This window comes from Phyllostomus discolor, chromosome 13 (assembly GCF_004126475.2).
Source record: "Phyllostomus discolor isolate MPI-MPIP mPhyDis1 chromosome 13, mPhyDis1.pri.v3, whole genome shotgun sequence".
In the NCBI taxonomy this organism is placed as follows: Eukaryota; Metazoa; Chordata; class Mammalia; order Chiroptera; family Phyllostomidae; genus Phyllostomus; species Phyllostomus discolor.
The window spans coordinates 51,129,332-51,150,575 of record NC_040915.2 but is presented as its reverse complement, the minus strand read 5'-3'; the positions used below and the strand labels follow the sequence as shown (position 1 = coordinate 51,150,575).

At 44.9% G+C, this 21,244-nt stretch overlaps 1 protein-coding gene across 21 annotated transcripts in view; it reads left to right on the top strand.

Moving 5' to 3' along the window:
- Positions 1 to 21,244, top strand: part of CIT (citron rho-interacting serine/threonine kinase) — a 142,585-nt gene that overhangs the window by 55,228 nt on the left and 66,113 nt on the right. For 17 of the 21 annotated variants that reach the window (XM_028527119.2, XM_036014609.1, XM_028527115.2 and 14 more), the window contains 7 exons: positions 9,657 to 9,762; positions 10,668 to 10,811; positions 12,068 to 12,187; positions 16,830 to 17,000; positions 17,295 to 17,345; positions 17,891 to 17,944; positions 20,030 to 20,170. In XM_028527119.2, the coding sequence (XP_028382920.2) occupies positions 9,657 to 9,762; positions 10,668 to 10,811; positions 12,068 to 12,187; positions 16,830 to 17,000; positions 17,295 to 17,345; positions 17,891 to 17,944; positions 20,030 to 20,170 (787 nt within the window). Of the gene's footprint in view, positions 1 to 9,656; positions 10,537 to 10,667; positions 10,812 to 12,067; positions 12,188 to 16,829; positions 17,001 to 17,294; positions 17,346 to 17,890; positions 17,945 to 20,029; positions 20,171 to 21,244 lie in introns of those variants that run through there. The other 4 variants (XM_028527120.2, XM_028527117.2, XM_036014614.1 and 1 more) reach the window with 2 other exon arrangements.

The following is a 21,244-nucleotide window of genomic DNA, read 5'->3' as shown; positions in this document are numbered from 1 at the left end:
CCTACAGTGTGCTGCGTTGCCATCAGTTTTCTTGCATATTGAGTTCTGAGGACGTGTAAGGGAGGCTAGGCTAAGCTATGGAGTTCAGTAAGTTAGGTCTATAAGATGCATTTTCAACTTGCGGTATAGTCAACTTAATGATGGGTTTATGGGGACGTAACCCCATCACAAGTCAAGGAGCATCTGTAATTGCAACGAGCAGGAAGGCTTTGCAGGATTTTGAGTGGGGACGTGGAAAATCCAGGTCTCACTTTACAAAGGGCTCCTTTGATGTTGTGTGGTGGACAGTAGGGCCACAAGAGTGAGATTTCGGGGAAGTAACTTGGGTTATTGCAGCCATCCAGGCGAGAGGTGGAGGTACGCCAATGGAATTAATCCGCAAAGCTGGGCACTGGCTCAGAGGTGGGGACTGTACTTGAGAGGCTGTGCTTCTATTAATAACACAATTTTTAATAAATGATTCTTGGGTTACTTGTTAATCATTCCAAACCAAATGCTTTTATTCAGCTGGAGACCACTGCTGGTTGTGCGTGTGTGTGTGTGTGTGTGTGCGTGCACACGTGTGTGTCGGGGGATGCTCCGAAGCCAGCGGGACTCCGGCACTCTTTAGAGCCACAGCATTTCCGGTATTTCTGTGCAATCATGGTGGACACCGCTGTGTATTTTAAATAGGTTTATAAAGTTAGTTCATAAATTTCAGAATGCTCAATCCTAAAAGCCAGTATATTTTTGTAGCAGAATGCTGATGAGTTTTTTTTATTTCTTCCGCCGTGTTACATCTTGCAGCGCCATGTATTTTTAGTGCCCTTGGCCACAATTAATGTAGGGCCCTCAGCTGAGCTAATTTCGATTCCCACGTTTTAGCCTCCAGCATCCATTCTAGGTTATCTCATGAATATCTGTGATTCGAGACACGTGTGATCTGTGCTTTCGGTGGCATCTCTGCAGTTTCGGATCCTCTTTCTTAGGGAATAGACGGACGGCCTGATGCTTAAGAGTGATCTCCATCATTACCGTGGTGATTGGAAAGTCCTTTAACACGTGTACAGACTGTATACTCTTTTGTTATGAAGTATTGCGTATACTTCATGTTGTGATATGAAATATAACTTGATTAAGGGTGTTTTGGGAGTTATGTGGCTTATTTATAGACATGGGGGAAACGGCATTTTATCGTTTTTACTTAAATGTTGAAGTTCCACGTGCAGCAATTTTTAGGCCACATCTAACACATTTGGGAGAAACACGCTCTCCGGCTGCAGCAGCAGCACCGACCCAGCCCAGCCTTCCGCCTGTGGCACATACCGCTGCCTCTATTAATACTCCCCGGGTCTCTCTAATTACCAAGCAGATGTGTATCAGGAAGAGGTGTTGTTTTCAGAGTAAATTTTTCTAGAAAATAGAAGCCGGAAAAAAAGGAAAACCCAAACTTGTGCCCGTGCTCGAAGAGACAGCACTGCTGTGTGTGGGTGGGTGGCTGCATGCACCCGCTGCTCAGAAGTGCCTTCTCTCTCCATGGGGATAACTGGCTATGTGTCGGAGCTGTGGCCGGGAGGAGTAGGCAAGCAATGTGTGGGCAGGCTGCATGTTCTTTTATTAGCATCCTCATTGTACTGCACCTCGTCGAGCCTGGAGCATGAACCAGCCTGGGTCTCTAAAATCTGCACTGTTTCCTATTTCATTACCACCCCTGAGTTACTAAGACGTGGAGGAAGAGTTGTTCTTTGTGTGTGGGTTGAGCTTTTTCTGGGGGTGGCTGTGGACTGACCTGGCCTATGGATGTTTTTTGGTACCCAAGCTGTCCTGGGCTCTGGCTCAGAGTTGCCTTCCCAGCACTGCACACAGCCAGTCACGGATAGAAGTTAACTTCCTAAAGTGATTTACTTTCCTTGCCTCCTTGACCTCGCTTTTATGAGCCTCTTTCTTGACTACTTTTCTTGGCTTTCTGCAAGGCCACGCAGCCAAGTAGTACTAAAGTTGGGATTTGAACCCACAACCGTTGGGTTGCAGAGCCCAACTTTGCACTGCAGCTACACTAGCCTATACCCGCACCCCAATCACCACCATGTAGGAAAATGTAGAGGCCACAGAGTAAGCTGTTCCTGAGCACCAGTGCCGTGGGACAACAATACCCACCACACCGGTTCGTTGGGAAGATTCAGCGAGGTAACCCTTAGAACACCAGGCACAGTGCCTGGCACATAGTAAGTGCTCAGGAAATGTGCATGATCATTGCTGATAAAGGTAGTGGCATTAATTCTCTCTCCCACATTGCTACTTCCTTGAGGACAGGAACTGTGGCTTTCTTAGTTTTATAACTTCCAGAGCAGGGTTTCTCAGCTTGGCACCATTGACCCTTGGGGCTGGATAATTCTTGTGGGAGCTTGTCTGTGGATTGCAGGACGTTGAGAAGCATCTCTGGCCTCGACCCATTCGCTGTTAATTGCGCTCCAGCCCTGGTTATAAAAGTAAAAAAAAAGTTTCCAGATGTTGCTAAATGTCCCCTGGGTGACAAAATTGTCCCTGATCGAGAACCACTGGTTTACAGGTACCTCTCATGGGATACCATTCTATCTATCTATCTATCTATCTATCTATCTATCTATCTATCTCTAATCTCACATACATATCCACTTACAGAAAGTGATACGAAAATATTTATTGAAGTTTGAGAACAAAAGGAAATTCTTGAAAGACTCTGGTTAGTAGGTGCCTCTGTCTCATTCCAGGGTCAACAGAACTTCATGGTTAGACAGTTTCTTCCCTGTAATTCTGTGCACATCACGTGTAGCTTGCAGTCCCAAGTACCTACATGACTTTTTTGCAAACTTTCCTTAAAACACCAATAGCATCAGCTCTTTAATAATACCACTCTTGGTGAAATGGTGCATTTCAGGGTAATTTTAGACCAGCCGAGTTACTACCTGTAGAGGACAGGGTCCTATTTGGTAACTAGTCTGGTGGCTCTGAGGTCAGCTTTGTATTGAACCGCCCAAGCTATGATTTACATCTTGGTCAATTCTACAATAATGCAAATGTCAGCCATAATTTGCTGTTGCTGCTTCGAAAGCGAGAAGGATGGCTAATGAAATCTTAGAAAAAAAAAGCTGTGATAATATTTCAGAATATATATTGGGGGATCTGATCGCTCCAGAAATACATATTGAGGGCTTATCATTGGTGCTAGTAATTGAATTGACATAAGTCTCTAAATGAAAAATAGACAGAATATAAATATATTAGGTTGAGCCATGTTAACTGGCTCTAGTATATTTCTTTTATAGAAATTCATGAGAATGGCATATTCTAGTTGACTTATTAAAACCGAGGGCACAGGAATAGTTTTTTATCATTGTCTGAAGCATGTACATTGTCTTGAAATTCACAGCCTACCATGACTGACTTAAAAATTGTGTTCCCACTTGGGGAGTGGCCAAAGCACCAGTACCAGTTGGCGTGGCCAAAATGCCACCTAGCACCAAATTCTGGGGATGGTCATGCTATGAGTTTTAAATGCCTAGACCTAAATCACGGGCACTTCCTTCCGATTAGCACTACGGTTCTTAACCCTGTGTGTATGTTAGAATCACCAGGGAGCTCAATAAAAATGGTGCTGCCCAAGCCCCACTACCAGTCTGTCTGTTTCTGATTTGATTGGTCGAGTTGGGCCCTGGGCATCATTTTTTTTTAAAGACTTAATTTTTAAAAGAGAAGTTTTAGGTTCACAGCAATGAGAAGAAGTTTCACAGGTTTCCCACATATACCCTGCCCCACTATCAATGTCCTATCCCACACCAGAGTAGTAGATTTGTTACAATGAATGAATCTACACAGACACATTGTTACCCAAAGTCCATCATTTACATTAGGATTCACTATTGGTGTTGTATCATTCTCTGCATTTGGACATTTATATAATAACATGTATCCATCATAGTAGTATCCCATGGAGTATTTTCTTTCTTTTCCTTTTTTAAAAAGATTTTATTTATGCCCTGGCTGGTATGGCTTAGTGGATTGAGTGCCGGTGTGTGAACCGAAAGGTTGCTGGTTTGATTCCCTGATCAGGGCACATGCCTGGGTTGTGGGCCAAGTTCCCAGTTGAAGGGATGTGAGAGGCAACTGATCAATGTATCTCTGGCACACCACTGTCTGTCTCCCTCTCTTTCTCCTTCCCTCTCTCTAAAAATAAATAAAACATGTTTGGCCCTGGCTGGCGTAGCTCAGTGGATTGAGCGCGGGCTGGGAACCAAAGTGTCCCAGGTTCCATTCCCAGCCAGGGCACATTTCTGGGTTGCAGGCCAGAACCCCCAGCAACCGCACATTGCTGTTTCTCTCTCTCTCTCTCTCTCTCTCCCTCCCTTCCCTCTCTAAAAATAAATAAATAAATATCTTTAAAAAAATAAAAATAAATAAAACATGTTTGAAGTTAAAGATTTTATTTATTTATTTTTAGAGAGGGGGAGGGAGAAAGAGAGGGATGGAAACATCGATCAGTTGCTCTCACCAGCGCCCCAGCCGGGGACTGGGCCGGCCACCCAGGCATGTGCTCTAACTGGGAATTGAACAGGTGAACTTGGCTTTGCTGAATGATGCTCGACCAACTGAGCCAGGCTGGTCAGGCTCACACGGAGTATTTTCATTGATCAACATCAGTGTTTTTCAGAGGCTCTCCAGGAAAGTTCCAGAAAGCTGCAATGACCTTTCTTCCTTTATCTTCCAACCACATACTCCGATCTCATTATTTATTGTTTATGGGACTGTTGCTACAAGCCAGGTTTAGTCACATTTCTTACCGTAACGTTTTTAGATGTGATTTTTCTTTCTTTATTCTTTTCTTTTTTTAAAATAATCTATATATTTTTGCCTTGGTTGGTGTGGCTTAGTGGATTGAGTGTTGGCCTGCCAAACAAAAGGTTGCCGGTTCAATTCCTAGTCAGGGCACATGAGGCCAGGTCCCCATTTGGGGGTGTGTGAGAGGCAACCAGTTGATGTTTCTCTCACACATTGATGTTTCTCTTCCTCTCTTTCTCTCTCCCTTCCCCTCTTTCTAGATCTGAATAAACAAAATCTATAAAAATTAATAATATTTATTATATGTTTTCCATTACCATTTAGTCCCCTTATACCCTCTGCCCCCAGCAATCCCTGCGCTGTTGTCCATGCCCATAAGTCCTTTTTTGCTCAATCCCTCCTCCCCTAACTTCCCGCCCGGCCACTAGCTGTCATCTGTTCTCCGTCTGTGAGTCTCTCCCCATTTTCCTTGTTGCTTCAGTTTGTTCATGAGATTCCACATGTGAGTGAAATCATATGGTGTTTGTCTTTCTCTGACTGGCTTATTTTACTTAGCATAATGTTCTCCAGGTCCATCCATGCCATTGCAAAGGGTAAACGTTTTTTTTTTCTTTTTTATGGCTGAGTAGAATTCCACTGTGTAAATGCCCCGTGGTTGTTTTATCCACTTGTCTACTGATGGACACTTGGGCTGCTCCCATATCTTGGCGATTGTAAATAATACTACAATGAACACAGGGGTACTTATGTTCTTTCAAATTAGTATTTGGGTTCCTTCAGATATATTCCCAGAAGTGGGATTGCTGGGTCAAAAGGCAGATTTTTTTTCGAGGTATTTCCATACTCTTTTCCACAGTGGCTGCACCAGTCTGCAGTCCCATCAACAGTGCAAAGGGTTCCCCTTTCTCCACATGCTCGCCAGCCCTTGTGGTTTGTTGCTTTATGGATGGTAGCCATTCTAACAGGTGTGAGATGGTATCTCATTGTGATTTTTATTTGCATTTCTCTGACGATTAGTGATGTTGAACATCTTTTCATATGTCTAGCGGCCATCTGTATGTCCTGTTTGAAGTGTCTATTCAGGTCCTTTGTCCATTTTTTTTAACTGGGTTGTTTGTTTTTTTTTGGTGTCAAGTTTTATAAGTACTTTATGAATTTTGGATATTAACCCCCTATTAGATGTATCCGCAAATATGTTCTCCCATTCTGTGGGTTGCCTTTTTATTTTGTTGATGATTTCTTTTGCTGTGCAAAAACTTTTTAGTTTGTGAAGTTCCATTTGTTTATTTTTTTCTTTTGTTTCCCTTGCCTGGGAAGATGGATTTGATAAAAAAATTTCTGCGAGCAATGTCTAAGATTTTGCTGCCTATGTTTTCTTCTAGGATTTTTATGGTTTCGGGTCTAACATTTCAGTATTTGATCCATTTTGAATTTGTTCTTGTGTGTGGTGTAAGAACGTGGTCGAGTTTCATTTTTCTGCACGTATCTGTCCAGTGTTCTCAACACCATTTATTGAATAGACTCTCTTTAGCTCATTGTATGTGCTTGCTTCCTCTGTCACATATTAATTGACTGTAAAGGTGTGGGTTTGATTTTTATTTCTTTAAAAAATGATTTCCTTAGCACCTTTATTCTGAAGAGCTCTTAATTGCTGCACGTAGGGCTTCTAAACAGTGAACATTTGTCAAGCATCCAAGTAAGAGAAGAATGAGGGAGCTGGACCTGGGGTGACAAGGAGAGCTGTGGCTGTGTCTCCTTCAAGTGCCAGTGGGTGGAGCCGCACGCATATCTCCGAGATTCTGGGCCTGGTTAATGAGTGACCTAGAATCATTTAACACTTTTTAAAAAAAATTTTTAGTGAATAAGCAATCAGCTTTACACCCACAGCAGTATGCCTTAAGCGGAGCCACTTTCCCCCTCATCGGCACGCACCCATGTAACCACTCTTTTAAAGGGTGCAAGCTCCGTGCGTGGACACGAAGAGCTATGGCCTGTGTCATCATCTCTGACTCACGTCAGCGCGTGTGACTTATTGACATTTGAGTGACGCCTGATTACCGAAGGACCAGCAAGCCCATCTGTGGATCATCCCTCCCTCCTTGGGTGGTTTGGGTTTTCTGCTCCGGCTCACCTCCCGAGGGAGGTCAAGAATAAAGGAAGGAGCCAAGTTCACCGAAGTCATGCCAAGCAACCCATTTCCTCTCAGGTTAACAGGAGAAAGTGGCGCGCACACGTGTGTGTGTGTGTATGCACGCGCATGCTAGCTAGAGTTAGGTGGAAAACAGGCTAATGAGAGATGTTGAATTTGGTTACAATTTTTGGCCAAAAGTTAGAACTTGCAAAGGATTTATTTCTGGATTTCCATTCCCGTTGCCCATTTCTGTGAATAATTAACATGTATTTTAATGTGAATAATAGCACAGAGGGAATTCAACCCCCTGAGTTTGACTATTTCAAGCGACCGTTTCAGGCCTGTGAGGCATGTGCTATTTATGACGTTGCATGGGTAGTGGTGGTAAAAATAACGGTGGTGATTGTGATGGGCACTTACTGAGCCCTCAGAATGTGCCAGGCACTGTGCTCAGGGCTTTCCATGGAGTATCCCATTCAGTCCCCAGAGGGACTCTTTGAAGTAGGTGGAGAAATGTCCCCATTTTATGGAGAAGGAAACAGAAGATCAGAGGGGTCGCACAGCTAGAGGGGTGGATTTGAACAGAGCAGCCTGACTCTGGGCGTCAACCTGCCGGGCTGCCCTGTAGTGTGTCTGCAGGGAGCTGTCACTGGGGTACAGCGAGACAGCAGTATCGCATCAGCCCTTGTCCCTGGGTGGGGAGCGGCAGGGAGAGAGGCGCTCTGAGTTGCTACAGGGAGTTGGCCTCTTTCAGGCAGAGAAGTGGTTGGGGTCAGCAGAAAGAACTTTCACGTGCTGTTCAGATGTGAATGCTCATTGGCAACCAGCTCCTGCAACCCCGTTATCAAGGCCACAGAGATGGGGCAGCGGGACAGCGGCAGGCTCTACCTCCCATCCCTCCCTGTGGGGGAACCCTTGCTGGTTGTTGCTCTGGCCCTGCCCTTCACTGGTCCCAGTGTTCGTGCCCAGGGAGCCAGCCACTGCGGGAAGCTGTCCTGGGTGGGAACGGCCATTTCCACCCATGATGAACTGCTTTCCAGGGCAGAGGCAGAGCGTGTGAGTGATGTACACAAGTGCGTATTTCTGTGGGGAGAGCTTCCTTCTAGCCCGCTCCCATGAGGTCACGCTGCATTATTTTTGTGGTATTTTCCCGAGGGCTTTATTAGGCTCATCATGTCAGTCTCTCTACCCCAGGTCTCTATTGTGAGACCAGCCGAAGCTGTTTTAGTAACTGGCAGTTTGTTTAACCTCTGGGCCTTAATTTCCTCATCTGTAAAATGAGGTTAATGAATTGTATCTGCCTCCTAGAGCTATCGTGGTTAATAAAGAGTTAAAACATGTCTAGAGTTAGAACAGAACCAGGCATGTGGTCAGTGACCAGAAAGTGCATGGCTTTCTATGGCTGCTACAACAAATTACCACAATTTCAGTGGCTGAAAACAGGATGCGTTTATCATCTTAGAGTTCTGGAGGCCAGAAGTCTGAGCTGGGTTTTACTGGGCTGAAGTCAAGGTGTAGGTAAGACCGTACTCTGGAGCCTCTAAGAGAACCCGTTTCCTCACCTTTTCCAGCTTCAACGGGCCGTCCTAATTCCTCGGCTTATACCCCTCCGTCGCAGGGGCCAGCATTGTGGCATCTTCAAATCTCTCTGATCCTGACCCTAATTCTGTTGTCACGTCTCCTTTCCTCTCCTGCTTTCGTTTTGTAAGGACCCTTTGTGATTACATCGGATCCAACCAGATAATTCACATTAATTTCCTTATCTCAAAATCCTTAACTAAATCACATCTACAGAGTCTCTGTTGCCACGTCGGGTAACAGATTCACAGGTTCTGGAGATCAGGATGTGGACATCTTGGGGGCGGGGCATTGTCAGCCTATGGTAATAAGCCTTAGCAGTTGGTATAAAATGAAGCAGAACCAACTGGCTGGCTTGGAGTTAGAATAAACAATAAAATGTTGTAACTAACAACATTTATCGGGTAGTAGCTGTGTTAGCTCTGTTCTGTCTTAGGGTTGTGGCATCTATTATCCCTCCTCCCTAGACCTTATTTCCTTCCAGAGCTTTGGATGGCCTGCATCTTCTTATCCATTAGGCCCAGCTCAAATGTCACCTCCTCAGAGAAGCACTCCCTGATTACCAAGCAGACCCCTGACCCATTTCCTCTGTCATAATCACCTCGCCTTGTTTTGCATTGGTGCATTCAGACAACGCTCTCACCTACTGAGATACCTGGCCAGGGCCTGGCCTGATGCCTTCTTTCTGCCCTCTGGACTGTGAGTTCCAGGAGGGCAGGGACCTTGATGTCTTGTTTACTGCTATTCCAGTGCCTGGAACAGTTTCTGGAACAGTTGCTGGAACACAGTAGGCACACAGTACATACCTGCTGAGTAAGTGAAAGAAGCCAGGTAGGCAGGAGCTACGTCTAATGCTCTCACTCTCCTGTGTAGCAGGTCCTTTTATTATCATTCCACACCATAGATGTGGAAACCGAGGCTCAGAGAGCCTGAACCATTGCCTCAGGCCAGTGGCAACTGTATTGACACCCAGGTCTTCATGCTTTCAGAATTCTTGCTTCCTTTCACCTCCCTGCCTCGTGGTCTTGATGTCATCAGAAGCTCTGCTGATGGCCACAGAACTCTGCAAGGTCCGCCGTTTATGCCGTAGTTTCCGAATGCAGCGTTTCAGGCCAGCCTACCTGCTCCCTGACGTTGGCTTTCTCCCCTCTAGGTCTGTTGTGTCGGGCCTGGACTCCCCTGCCAAGACTAGCTCCATGGAAAAGAAACTTCTCATCAAAAGCAAAGAGCTGCAAGACTCCCAGGACAAGTGTCACAAGGTATTTATTTCCGCAGCCGGCCTCTCTCCTTGCTCCAGGATCCTCCCGTCAATATATGCCAAGGGAGCCACCTGGGCCCGCTGCTGGCACTGAGCCACCTGATCCGTACAGACTGAGCGGGGTGCTCTCTCCCTCGCTGAAGTCACGTCTCCGGCAGCTCAGAGGGAGATGAATTCGGGCCTTGACGTTGCTGTAAATCCTTTAATCTTAACCAGAGGAGGCCCTGGATTTAAACCTGCCCGTTCCTCAGCATGACCCAGCCAGATGTCTGCTTCTTCCGGCAGGTGGCGTGGGTCCTCACCTGTGGCCGAGATGCATCCCATCTGCTTTGAGTGATGCGAAGTCTCTCTTCCTAGTCTTTTAAAACTCCTGCTTATGTAACTGCGGCCACGGTGTTGATTATGCTCAACGTCTCTTAACACTCACTGTTCCTGCCCAGGGACAGCTTTCCGGAAGCTCATAAAAGTCACTACTTGCCCGGGACTTCTAAGAGTGCAGACGAATACATCTCCTTGTCCTGTCCTGGATTTGTCCTCTAGATCTTTGCAAGGAGATGGGGGGGGACCAAGATGGATTTGGGGTAAAACTAAAGTGACGTCTGCAAAAACCCAACCAACCCAAAAAGCAAACAGGTGAAAAGTGATGATTGTGGCTTTCTTGCTCACTGGGTTAGAGAAGTGATCAAGTGTGAACCGAGACTTGAATGAGAGGAGTGACTTAGCATTGGTGCCTATCCTTACGAAGAACTGTGTGCTCCCGGGCGAAGAAACAATGGTATTTCCACCCTAACCTTTGGCGAAACAGCGCCTGCCTAGACCACTGGGTGGTTTTGGAGGCTACTTGAGATTGATAGCTCCCGACGACCTTCTGCGGGCCTTTTTAACCTGTCGATGTGTTTATTTCAGATGGAGCAGGAAATGACCCGGTTACATCGGAGAGTGTCAGAGGTGGAGGCTGTGCTTAGTCAGAAGGAGGTGGAGCTGAAGGCCTCTGAGACTCAGAGATCCCTCCTGGAACAGGACCTTGCTACCTACATCACAGAATGCAGTGTGAGCCTTCCCCAAAGCCCCCTTCCCTTGGAGGTGGCACTTCCTGTTGTGTGTGTCTCATCCTGTTTCATGACAGCTCCATGAGGCACATCACAGCCAATGGCAGAGAGTAGAGAAAGGGCGAAGGCAAAAGCAAGAGTTGTGATTTGCAGAGTAGAGTGAGCCTGGCGAGAGGTCCCAGAGGGAAATGAGCCTGGACTCCAGAAAGTCCAGGGAGGCCGCGGAGCTTGGAGATGGGTGTAGCCATCATTGCAGCAATTCACAAAGGGTCCTGACATCTCCCATCCCAACCTCTCTGGTCTGTACCTACACCATCAGCCTCGGGAACCAAACTCGCAAATGAGCACGAGAAAATGTATTTTGAAGCTGCCTGAAATCAATTTCCCATTGCCTACAACTGGCATGGCAACTAGAAAACTCAGCCTTCAAAACCTAGACCCTCTGTCATTATTTACCATGTGGCTTTTTTTTTTCCTTTCCTTCACAAGAGTGGACTGTCTTCTCCATTGTCTCGTTAAATTTTCATCCAGGTGTTTTTTTAATTGTGCCCAATTAAACAGTCTTAAGAAGTTGAATCACACATTTTTCAAGTTTTTTATCCCCCACGCGGGAGAGGAAATCTATCGGACGTGGCTAATTAAGAGTAACTGCTATGTTTCCATTCCAGATTTGGCTGCCTTTCAGTGGTGGGTGAAGTTATTCAGCTATGTATTTCAGATACATATTTAAGTGCCACTGAAGCATTGAGGGAACCTTATGGATGAAAGGTATCCAGGAGACATGAGCCAGGAGATGGAAATAGATTTCTTGGGGTCTTAAATGACAACAGGGCAGAAAATGAAGTCATTGCTACTTTGAAAGAGAGTTATAAACTTGTGAGTCCCCGAATAACTGATATTGCAGAAAAGATTCTGTTAGTCATCCTGATGGTGGTCACCGTGGCTAAGGGATCTTCCTCGTTTTTAGCGGTAACCATACAAGTAAGTATCTGCTAGGACTGTAGGCGGTGGTAGGAGCCAGGCTGACGTAGCTTCAGGCTGGATCATCAGGTCACAGGGCTGAGATGATGTTTCTTGAACCCAAGGGTTTTTACAGGAGGAAAACTGGAATCAGCAACCAACTGGAAGTTGTCAACTTTGGTCCGTCACCTGAAACCGTCTTGGTGTCTGCGAAGCAGCTTGCAGCTCCCTTAATGAGTCTTTTCAAACACAGCAGACTCCACAGGGCATCCCTATTAAAATTTTTGCTTTCCGCAGAGCTTAAAGCGAAGTTTGGAGCAAGCAAGGATGGAGGTGTCCCAGGAGGATGACAAAGCACTTCAGCTTCTCCATGATATCAGAGAGCAAAGCCGGAAGCTCCAAGAAATCAAAGAGCAGGTATGTCTGCCTGCCTGGGACGAGGGTGGCAGCTTGGACCTCTGGTTTCAGGAGAGGCGTGTTTCAGAGGCAGAGAGGAGGAGAGAGAAAGGAGGGTGGGGGCGGGGAGAGATGTATGTAGGTCGTTTGGAAACTTCGGCTTCCCCATCTTTTTATAAACCTTTGAGTGCCTGGCTCTAACTCCTCTGGAGTCTGTGCCCCAGAATGGCTGCTCTTTTCAGCTGAAGGAGCAGGTCTGGAGCACGGGTGGGCCGCCTGTGGCCCACGGGGCAGATCCGGCCCACCGTGTGTTTTCCACAACCACAAGCTAAGAATGGTGTTTGCATTTGTACATGGTGGGGGGGCGGGAAATCAAAAGAAGAATGAAATTTCATGACATGTGAAAAGTACGTGGAAGTCAAATTGCAGTGTCTATAAATAAAGCCTTTATTGGAACGCAGCCCTGTGCATTCAGTCATGTCCTGTCCACGGCTGTGCATCGGGCTAGTCTGGTGGAGGTGAGCCGTTGTGACAAAGGTCATGTGGCCTGTAAAGCTGAAATTGCTCACTCTATAGTCTTTTACAGGAAAAGTTTGCCAAACCTCTGCTTTAGATCATTAACAAAACAATAAAGATTTTTAAAAAAATTTTTCAGTTGCACTTTAAGTTTTTGAGAGAAGCCAGGATAATTCACAGTAAGTAAAACTTACTATGTAAGTAAAATGTGAAGAAAGCGTCTTCTAGAAGAAGAGCGTGAGTATGTATGGCTGATTAAGATTTAACACAGCACATCTGAGGGCAGAAAGCCATCCCCTGTGTGTTAATGGAAAAGAGCATGGAGACCTTTAAAAAGCCCACTTTTTTCTTCCCCTTCAAAAAGGGTTTTCTTTCAAAGAAGGTTCATTTTTTTATTTCGCTTCATTGTTTCCCTTTCAACATGGATTTTTCTGTCGTTTGAAAAAAACCGTACATAGAGACTTTAATGAAGAGATGGCAATGAGCATTTGAAGAACTGAATTATCAGCTGCCAGGCAACTCTCATTCACTGCAGAAAACCTCATGTAAACACTGATGGGAACGAACATTTTTGTCTGTGAGTAGTGCAGACTTAGCCATCTGGGCGGTGCTACATGAAAGAAACTCCTGCAAATAATTTGATCCATTCACTATTCTTTAAAGAAAGAATTACTGTTTGGGGGATTTTTTTGGTATAATCTATCACCTTAATGTTTAAAAATGCTTGCCTAATACGCTCTTGCTTGATAAAAATGTTTTAAGTAAATACGCATAGGAAACGTAGCGATCTGGTGAGTAGATTTCGGAATAATACTAAGCTTAGAGACTGCACAGGCCGCACGTACAGTTTGAAAAATCTGCTTTGACAGTTGACTCATTGCCCCTTTTATCAACACAGTTCTCCATTCTGTAGGTTTCAAGAGGTGGGGTTCTTTTTCTCCCATTATTTCAATGTGTTTGGGAATTTGATTTTGGTGACATGCTGGGGAAATGAAAGCTGCATTTGGCCACCAGAGGGAGCAGCTGGTGTCCGAGAATTCCGCAGAAATAGAATTATCAGGACATTTTGAAAGGTGGCTGAGTTCAAAGAAATGTCTTTTGTGATTCATATCACAGTTGGCCTGCATGTGGAATTCTAGATTTAATGAGCGCTACAAGTTTCATTGGGGGAAAACTTCCCGTTTCAGCTCTTGTTTCTCACTGGAAGAAGGATTTATTAAAGTGACTTTTGGTAAGTTTTATGAGAGCAGAACATTTGCAGGCCAGGAAAAAGTATTTCATGCTTTCAACAAATTCCACGTAATTGGTTTGCAGCACGTTGGTTCCTCTCAGTTCTTTATCTTAAAAGCTAATTTTTATATAGCTTTTTTTTTTTTTTAACATTTTGCTTCTACTTAGCTACCTCCTATAGAGTATTCGGACTTGGTTTGAAATAAAAACACCTAAGAGTCTCACGTGATCGTTTGACTCATGCACCTTTACTAGCAGTTGCTGACCCCTCACCCCCTCCTCAGGAAGGGAAACGGAAGTTTGGGAAACAGAGAGGGCATTTGTACTTCAGGGTTGTCTCGACCCTTCCCACAAAATCCTGAAGCTTACCCGAGGCCTTGGCAGTTGTCCACGGTTCCCCACTCTGATTCTGCTCGGCTCTGACCTACGGTCCAGTCCGTGCTGCGTTAGGGCCGCTCTCCCTCAGCTGCCCTTGGGAGCGGACCTGACGCTCTCTCGGACTTTTCCTGCGGCCGGGATTCGGTTAGCTGTTGGATGTGCGAGATCGCCGTGAAGTGTCCGGCACAGTAACGGCAGGTCAACAGATGCGGCAGATTCCTGGTGATGCTTGTGGCAGGCGGGGTGCCCCGAGAGCTCAGAGAGCTGACAGAGATGTTGCCCGGTTCTTGCCTTCCTCCCCTGGGTGCTGACGGCTCAGGAAAGGGAGATGCTGGCGGATAAGCAACAGCTCTGCCCTTGCTCTTGACAAAATACGGAAATCACATTTCCTCCTCACTAACATAAATTCAAGAAAGAAAAGGGAGTGGAGGATAAGACGCCCAAGATTTTCTCCCAGCCCTGCTTCCTCCACAGTGTGGTGTTTGTGGCTATGGGCAGGGCTGATGGTACTTTTATTTAGGTGCCCAGAAAATGTTTGGAATATCTTTTTTAATTCAGAAGAAAAAATTTGAGATTTTAGGTCAGAGAAACTTTTCATAGACAATATTAATGTTTTTGTCTTTATATGAACACAGTTACAACATATAATAATACTAACAATAATAATAATAATTTTTTTTTCTTTACGGAGGAGGGAGTCTAGGAAGGCACAGTGCTCAGAGCCACGACAGCTGTAATGTGTCCCTGGCCGAGGGGTCTAGAGAAAACCCCAAGGAAAGGATGTATCATTTTACATAATTGGCTCATGTTCCACTCTGGGAGTTCAGATAACTGTGAGCAAATTGTAAAGACCTTTGGTTGTATAACCCACATCACCTAGAAACCTGGTGACCGTGACTTCCAGGCTTGACCTTCAATAGCGGTATATTTTTGGGTGCAGTGATATGAGACCGTGCTTCACTCGGGCTCTTTTTTTTTTTTTTTCTTTCCCATTTCTCCTGTACCAGTGATATTGTGAGAGGTGTGCTTGCATGACAACTACCCAATTTTCATAAGGGCATCACTCCCCCTCTCCCGCTTCAGTGTGCACTGGGGAATTGCCCGTTACAATAGGCCGAAAGGTTTACATTGTACCCTGTTAATAAGACAACGACAACATACCCTTGCTTAATTGATACCTCTTCAATTATTTCTTGGGAGAATGGATCTTAGAGATGTTCATGGTATGTTGTGAATGTCAAAGACAGTCTTGATTCAATTCTTTGTGCTTTTCATTTTATGTCCCACCCCCACCCTGCCCTCCACCACCCCAAGGCATCTTGTATTGCATAAATGGTCATTCGTGCCCTAGCTGCTGTAGCTCAGTTGGTTGGAACATCATCTCACAGCCAAAATGTTGCAGGTTCAATTCTCGGTCAGGGCGTGTACCTAGTTGTGGGTTTGATCCCTGGTCCAGGTGCAGGCATGTGTTACTCGTGCTCTGGATGCATACAGGAAGCAACTGGTCAATGCTTCTCTCTTGCATTAATGTTTCTCTGTCTGTTTTCTTCTCTCTCAGAAAGCAGTGAAAAAAGATGTTCTCTGGTGAGGATCAAAAAAGAATTTTTTTTAATGGTCATTCCTAATTCTTATATGTATAAGCTTTGATTTTGCTAACAAAGAATATTTTCATATTTTGGCCGAAAGTCTTCAAAACCATTGCTTATTTCTTTTGGCAAATCCAATTTTGAAAAACCTCGATTCAAATGTTCTGTTTTGACTTTAGAAATGCATTTTGGAAAAGGTCAGGCTGTTTGGATCACTTTAAAGGGTTTGTTGGAGGGAACAAGATAATTCTTTCTTTGGAATTTTTCTCACAAGTTATTTTGACCAGAGCCAGTGTTTCCTGACTCTTCCAGATTTCAGGGTGACTTGTGTTTCAAGAGCAATGTTAAGTTCATCATCATTCAGTTTTGGGCCCAGAGAAATTAATGGTGAGAAACTGACATGATGGGTTTCACCTTCCGAGATTCTGTCCACTGAGATTTCCAATTACCCTCTTCTGCTGTCTCAAAGGTTAATTTTAAAACTAGTACCATATCTAATTATGTTAGGAACACATGACTTCTAAAGGACAAATCTATATAAACGATTACCCTTGGAAGAAAGCTACACACAAGCAGTTTATCCTGGTTGTTTGAAGAACACCCCTTACGGCTCTCTGGTGTTGCAAATGCCGTAAGGCTCTGGGCTTATTTGTGGTATTATTTGCTCAAAGAGTCTTATTATAGGCACATGTGTTCCCAACGGTGTTCGTAGTGATACATGTTCCACATTAAAACAGTTTAAAGATATGATACTCTTTTCTCCCTCCTCCTCCTCCTCCTCCCACGCCTCTCCCTTCTGCCCATCTGTCTTACCTTCTCGCTAGGTCTGTTCTCGGCCAGCCTCTCTTCAGTGTTTGTCTTCCCCCAGTGGCTGGTGTTTGTCCATCTTCACTGCCCGTCTTTCCTTTTAGGAGTTCTGAAGCTCACCTGTCTTCCGTTGTCTGCTCTTGCAGGAGTACCAGGCTCAAGTGGAAGAAATGAGGTTAATGATGAATCAGTTGGAAGAGGACCTGGTTTCGGCGAGAAGACGGAGTGATCTCTATGAATCAGAGCTGCGAGAGTCCCGGCTTGCTGCCGAAGAGTTCAAGCGGAAAGCAACAGAATGCCAGCATAAGCTGATGAAGGTAGCCGGCCGCCCGCCCGCCGGGACGGTGTTTTGGGGGTGGAATCATGGATGGTCTGAGCAAGAATAAAGGGAATACTAGCTAATAGGTGTACATTTGGGAAATAATGGGATACCCTGGAAAGTTCCTGGTCTTTACTGATGGAAGATAACCTCTTTATCATCATCCTCATCCTCATCATCCTCATCATCATCATTTTTGGTCAGAGGCCAAGAAAATGCAGGAGGTAATGTCATCTTAGAGGACTTCTATATTCTTGAACTTTCCCATTATGTCCTATCTTTTAAATTACAGGCTAAGGATCAAGGGAAGCCTGAAGTGGGAGAATATTCCAAACTGGAGAAGGTATTTTTCATTCTTGATATTGTTATTTTTGGTAGATAATCTTTTACTGTCAGTGGCCAATCATTGGTAAGAATACTCTTGCAATGAACAGAGAAGCTTTTTCCAGGTTTATCTTGATGGTCAACCTCCGAGTGACCACTTTTAGCTTCAACTATGCTTCTAAATGGGATAAAAAAGGGATAAGGACACACTTTTTTTTTTTTTTTTTTTTTGGTCCTACCTGCTGCTCACAGTAACAAGTAATCCCAGACTCTCAGTAAAATATACGTGAAAGTTCTCATTGTCTTAAGGCAGCGGGTGACTTTGATTTTCTTTTTGCCGTTTGAATGTGGCTGGTTCTGGAGGAATAGCCAACATGGAGGTTTGCACTGGGACCTTCCAAGTCTTTTCTGATAGGCCACTTGTTTTTCCTCTCCGTTAGTAGGTACTGGAAAACAAAACAAAAAGACCCCACAGAAACCTCAAGAAAATAGGACTACAGTAAAAATAGCAAGATCTTAATACCGATTTGCCTTTTGCTTTATTTCCTGGGATTTTAATTGTAGATCAATGCTGAACAGCAGCTCAAAATTCAGGAGCTCCAAGAGAAGCTGGAAAAGGTAAGCCCCAGGTGATTTTGGGGGGGAACTTCGCCCCCATTTCCAGATACTTTACCTTGCCTCCTCCTGGAGCATGGAAGATGGAACAAACAGATTTAGTCACCCAGCACGGAGGGAAATGAAGGGGGAGTGAGCTATTACCTGAAAATATGAGTGTTCTGAATCTACTTTTTCCTTTGAGATGTGTCAGCAGTGTTTATTTTTAAAAACCAAGCTGTGTGAGACTCTCCAGTAAAAGTTCTAATTATATTACAAAAGAACCCCAGAAGCGCTGCTTTCCCTTCACGGGGCCAGGCTCCCGGTGTTGCACGTTTGTAGGAGAAGCACGTGTCGTTCCTGACCCAGGCCGCTCTCCGCTGACGCTCTGTGGGCAGCGTGGCTGTGCACAGGAGGTGGGCGGGGCCGTGGAGTCGTCTCTTGGTGGGGGCAGGCGGTGGGTTTGGTTTCAGCGTCCTGCCGAGCCCACGCTGGTGGAACACGGGGAATGCCAGTGAAAGGTCCAGAGCGAATGTGGTTCTGAGACGTGCCTTGTGGACGTTTGCCAACGTGTTCATTGGTTTAGTTTAACAGCGCCCCTTCTTACTCTTTTTAAAAAATTATGGTGGAAAACACATAACATTAAATTTACCATTGTAACCATTTCGAGTATATCATCAGTACTGTTAAGTACATTCATACTATTGTGCGATGGATCTCCAGAACTTTTCCATCTTGCAAAACCGAAAGTCGGTACCTGCCAAACACTAACGCCCCTCTTCGTTCCCCCATCCTTGGCAACCACGTTGTTTAACTTTCTGTTTCTGTGGTTTTGACTGCTTTAAATACTTCACGCGAGTGGAATTATACAGTATTTGTCCTTTTGTGACTGGCTTATTTCACTTAGCACAGTGTCCTTGAGTTTCATCCCTTTTGTGGCATGAGACAGGATTCCCTTCTTCCGTTGTCTGTATGTCCCTTCCATTGTCTGTATCCACCCCGTTTTCTCTGTTCATCTCCTTTCCTCTTACCCATTCTTGAGCTCCCTATTGAAAGCCTTTACTGCCCTCTTTCAGCTAGCCGCTTGTGCATTTTCATCTTTAACTGTGCTCTCCAGTGGAAGTGTGATGCAAGCTACCAATGTCGGCCACAGATGTAATTTAAAATTTGCTAGGAGGCACACTAGAAAAAGCAAAAGAGAATGGATGGAATTATTTGAGATATAGTTTATTTAACCCAGCGTATCCAATATATCATGGGAGCATGTATCAACATTAAAACATTGACACTATTGCAGTTTTTTAATGAATTAAACCTAAATAAAATTAAAAATAATTTGTAGTCACACTAGCCACATTCAGGAGCTCAAGGGCCACATGTGGTTAGTGGCTCTCGCATGGACCGTGCTGATCTAGAAACTGGAGTTTTCTTGCAGTTGACACTTTTAAATTTTAAGTTTCTACTTTTTAAAATTTTGATTTAGAGCAAATAAGTGTGAAGTTGTTGGTCTCTTAACCTCAGATCTTTACTATGATGCTGTAAGAGCGACAGTATAGTGAAGACCCAAATAAAAATTAACTACAAAAGGCGTTATTTAAAAAAAATACAGATTTGCAAATTACCATGTATACTATGGTTGTTATGCCCTTTGAAAGATACTTATTGGAAAAATAGTTAAAATTACAGTTTTTATCTTGTTTCCTTATAAACATAGTACAAATTATCCATAGGATAATTAAATAAGGAATTAATGCTCTGAGGTGAATACATTGTTACCTGGATAGATAAATCCTTCTAGACTCTTGTGTTTGCACCGAACCTACATTGCATAGAATCTAAGATGCTCATGGTTATTAGATCCACCATTAGTTTATGTAGCCCAAGAAAGAAAATAATGCTGTCAATTTTTATTGTAGGATGCATTCCAAACTCAGTGATGTTTAAAAAAAAAAGTAGGTGCACCTTAGAACAGACAAAATACAGAATAAAATAAATGTTTGTATGTTTTGAAAAACTGGATATACTATAAATACTGCGTTGCCCGACTTTTTCCATTTAGAATATTGAATAAACTTGGCCATCCATCTCCTGTCCCTTCTTTCCCGGTAGGCTGTGAAAGCCAGCACAGAGGCCACCGAGCTGCTGCAGAACATCCGCCAGGCAAAGGAGCGAGCCGAGCGCGAGCTGGAGAAGCTGCAGAACCGCGAGGACTCTTCTGAGGGCATAAAAAAGAAGCTGGTGGAAGCCGAGGTGAGCAGGGGACTGCCGGCCCACGGTGGACTGCCCCCCGGTCCCGGCGTGGCCACCTGGGAGTGACAGTGGCCGGCCTTGGGCTGTGCTACGGGAGCCGGCCTGCGAGGCCACCTCTTGCTTATGTCTGATCAAACTGCTTTCCCCTCTGCAAATATCTTTGAAATTCGAGAGGCTCGGAAACGTTTTCCCCGAAGGGGAAGAAAGATTTGTTACAGCGGCTTCAGGTAGAAAGACGTTTTGATGAAAGGTTTTCCTTTCTGTTCTCTGACCTGCTCACAGATCTGGGAAGGATTATTTATATTTACATAGACAGACGGGAATGCCATCCCCGAGTTTTTCTTTCTCTTCCCTCTGTACCCTTGTTATTCTCTGCCTTTTCCCCACAGTGTTAATAACATGTTAATTTTCAAGGCTTCAGCTATTACCCGTGTGTCGATGACTTCCCAGATTTATGTTTCTGGGTGTCTTCTCTCCCTCAAATTCTTTGTTGTTGTTGTTGTTGAAATCATTTATATAATTACACAGGAAACACACAAGTGTCTTCTCATTGTCAAAAACTTTAAGTACTGAAGGCTATAGAATAAAAAGTGACACTTCCCTTTTTCTCCTTTCCGTCTCCCCCAGCTCCTTGGTGGCTGCTCTACAGAATGGATGTGCCGTGGTTCGTTTAACCAAGCCCCTGTTGCCGGGCCTTCTGCTCTCCCTGTCACAGTGCTGGCATGAACCTATGGGCTCATGTGTCTCTGGGGCCATCCTCACTCATGTTCCAGGCAGCATTTCCCACTGCTCCCCTGACATGTGGACTGGGCGCCTGAACAGTGCAGCAAATGCAGAATGAACTCAGGGGCTTCCCCCACGAACTGAGTTCCCTTCTCGGTTTCCTCGTGGCGGTCAGGGCCACCATCATTCATCTAGTCACCCCAGGCTTGAACTCTTGACGTCATCTGCTTCCCTGTGGACCCTGCCGTTCAGTGAGGGACTCAGTCCTATAAATACAGCCACACTGTCTCCCCCATTCACCCCCTGCTTGCCGTTTCTATAGGCCTCCTTATAGACCAGACCCTCTTCCTC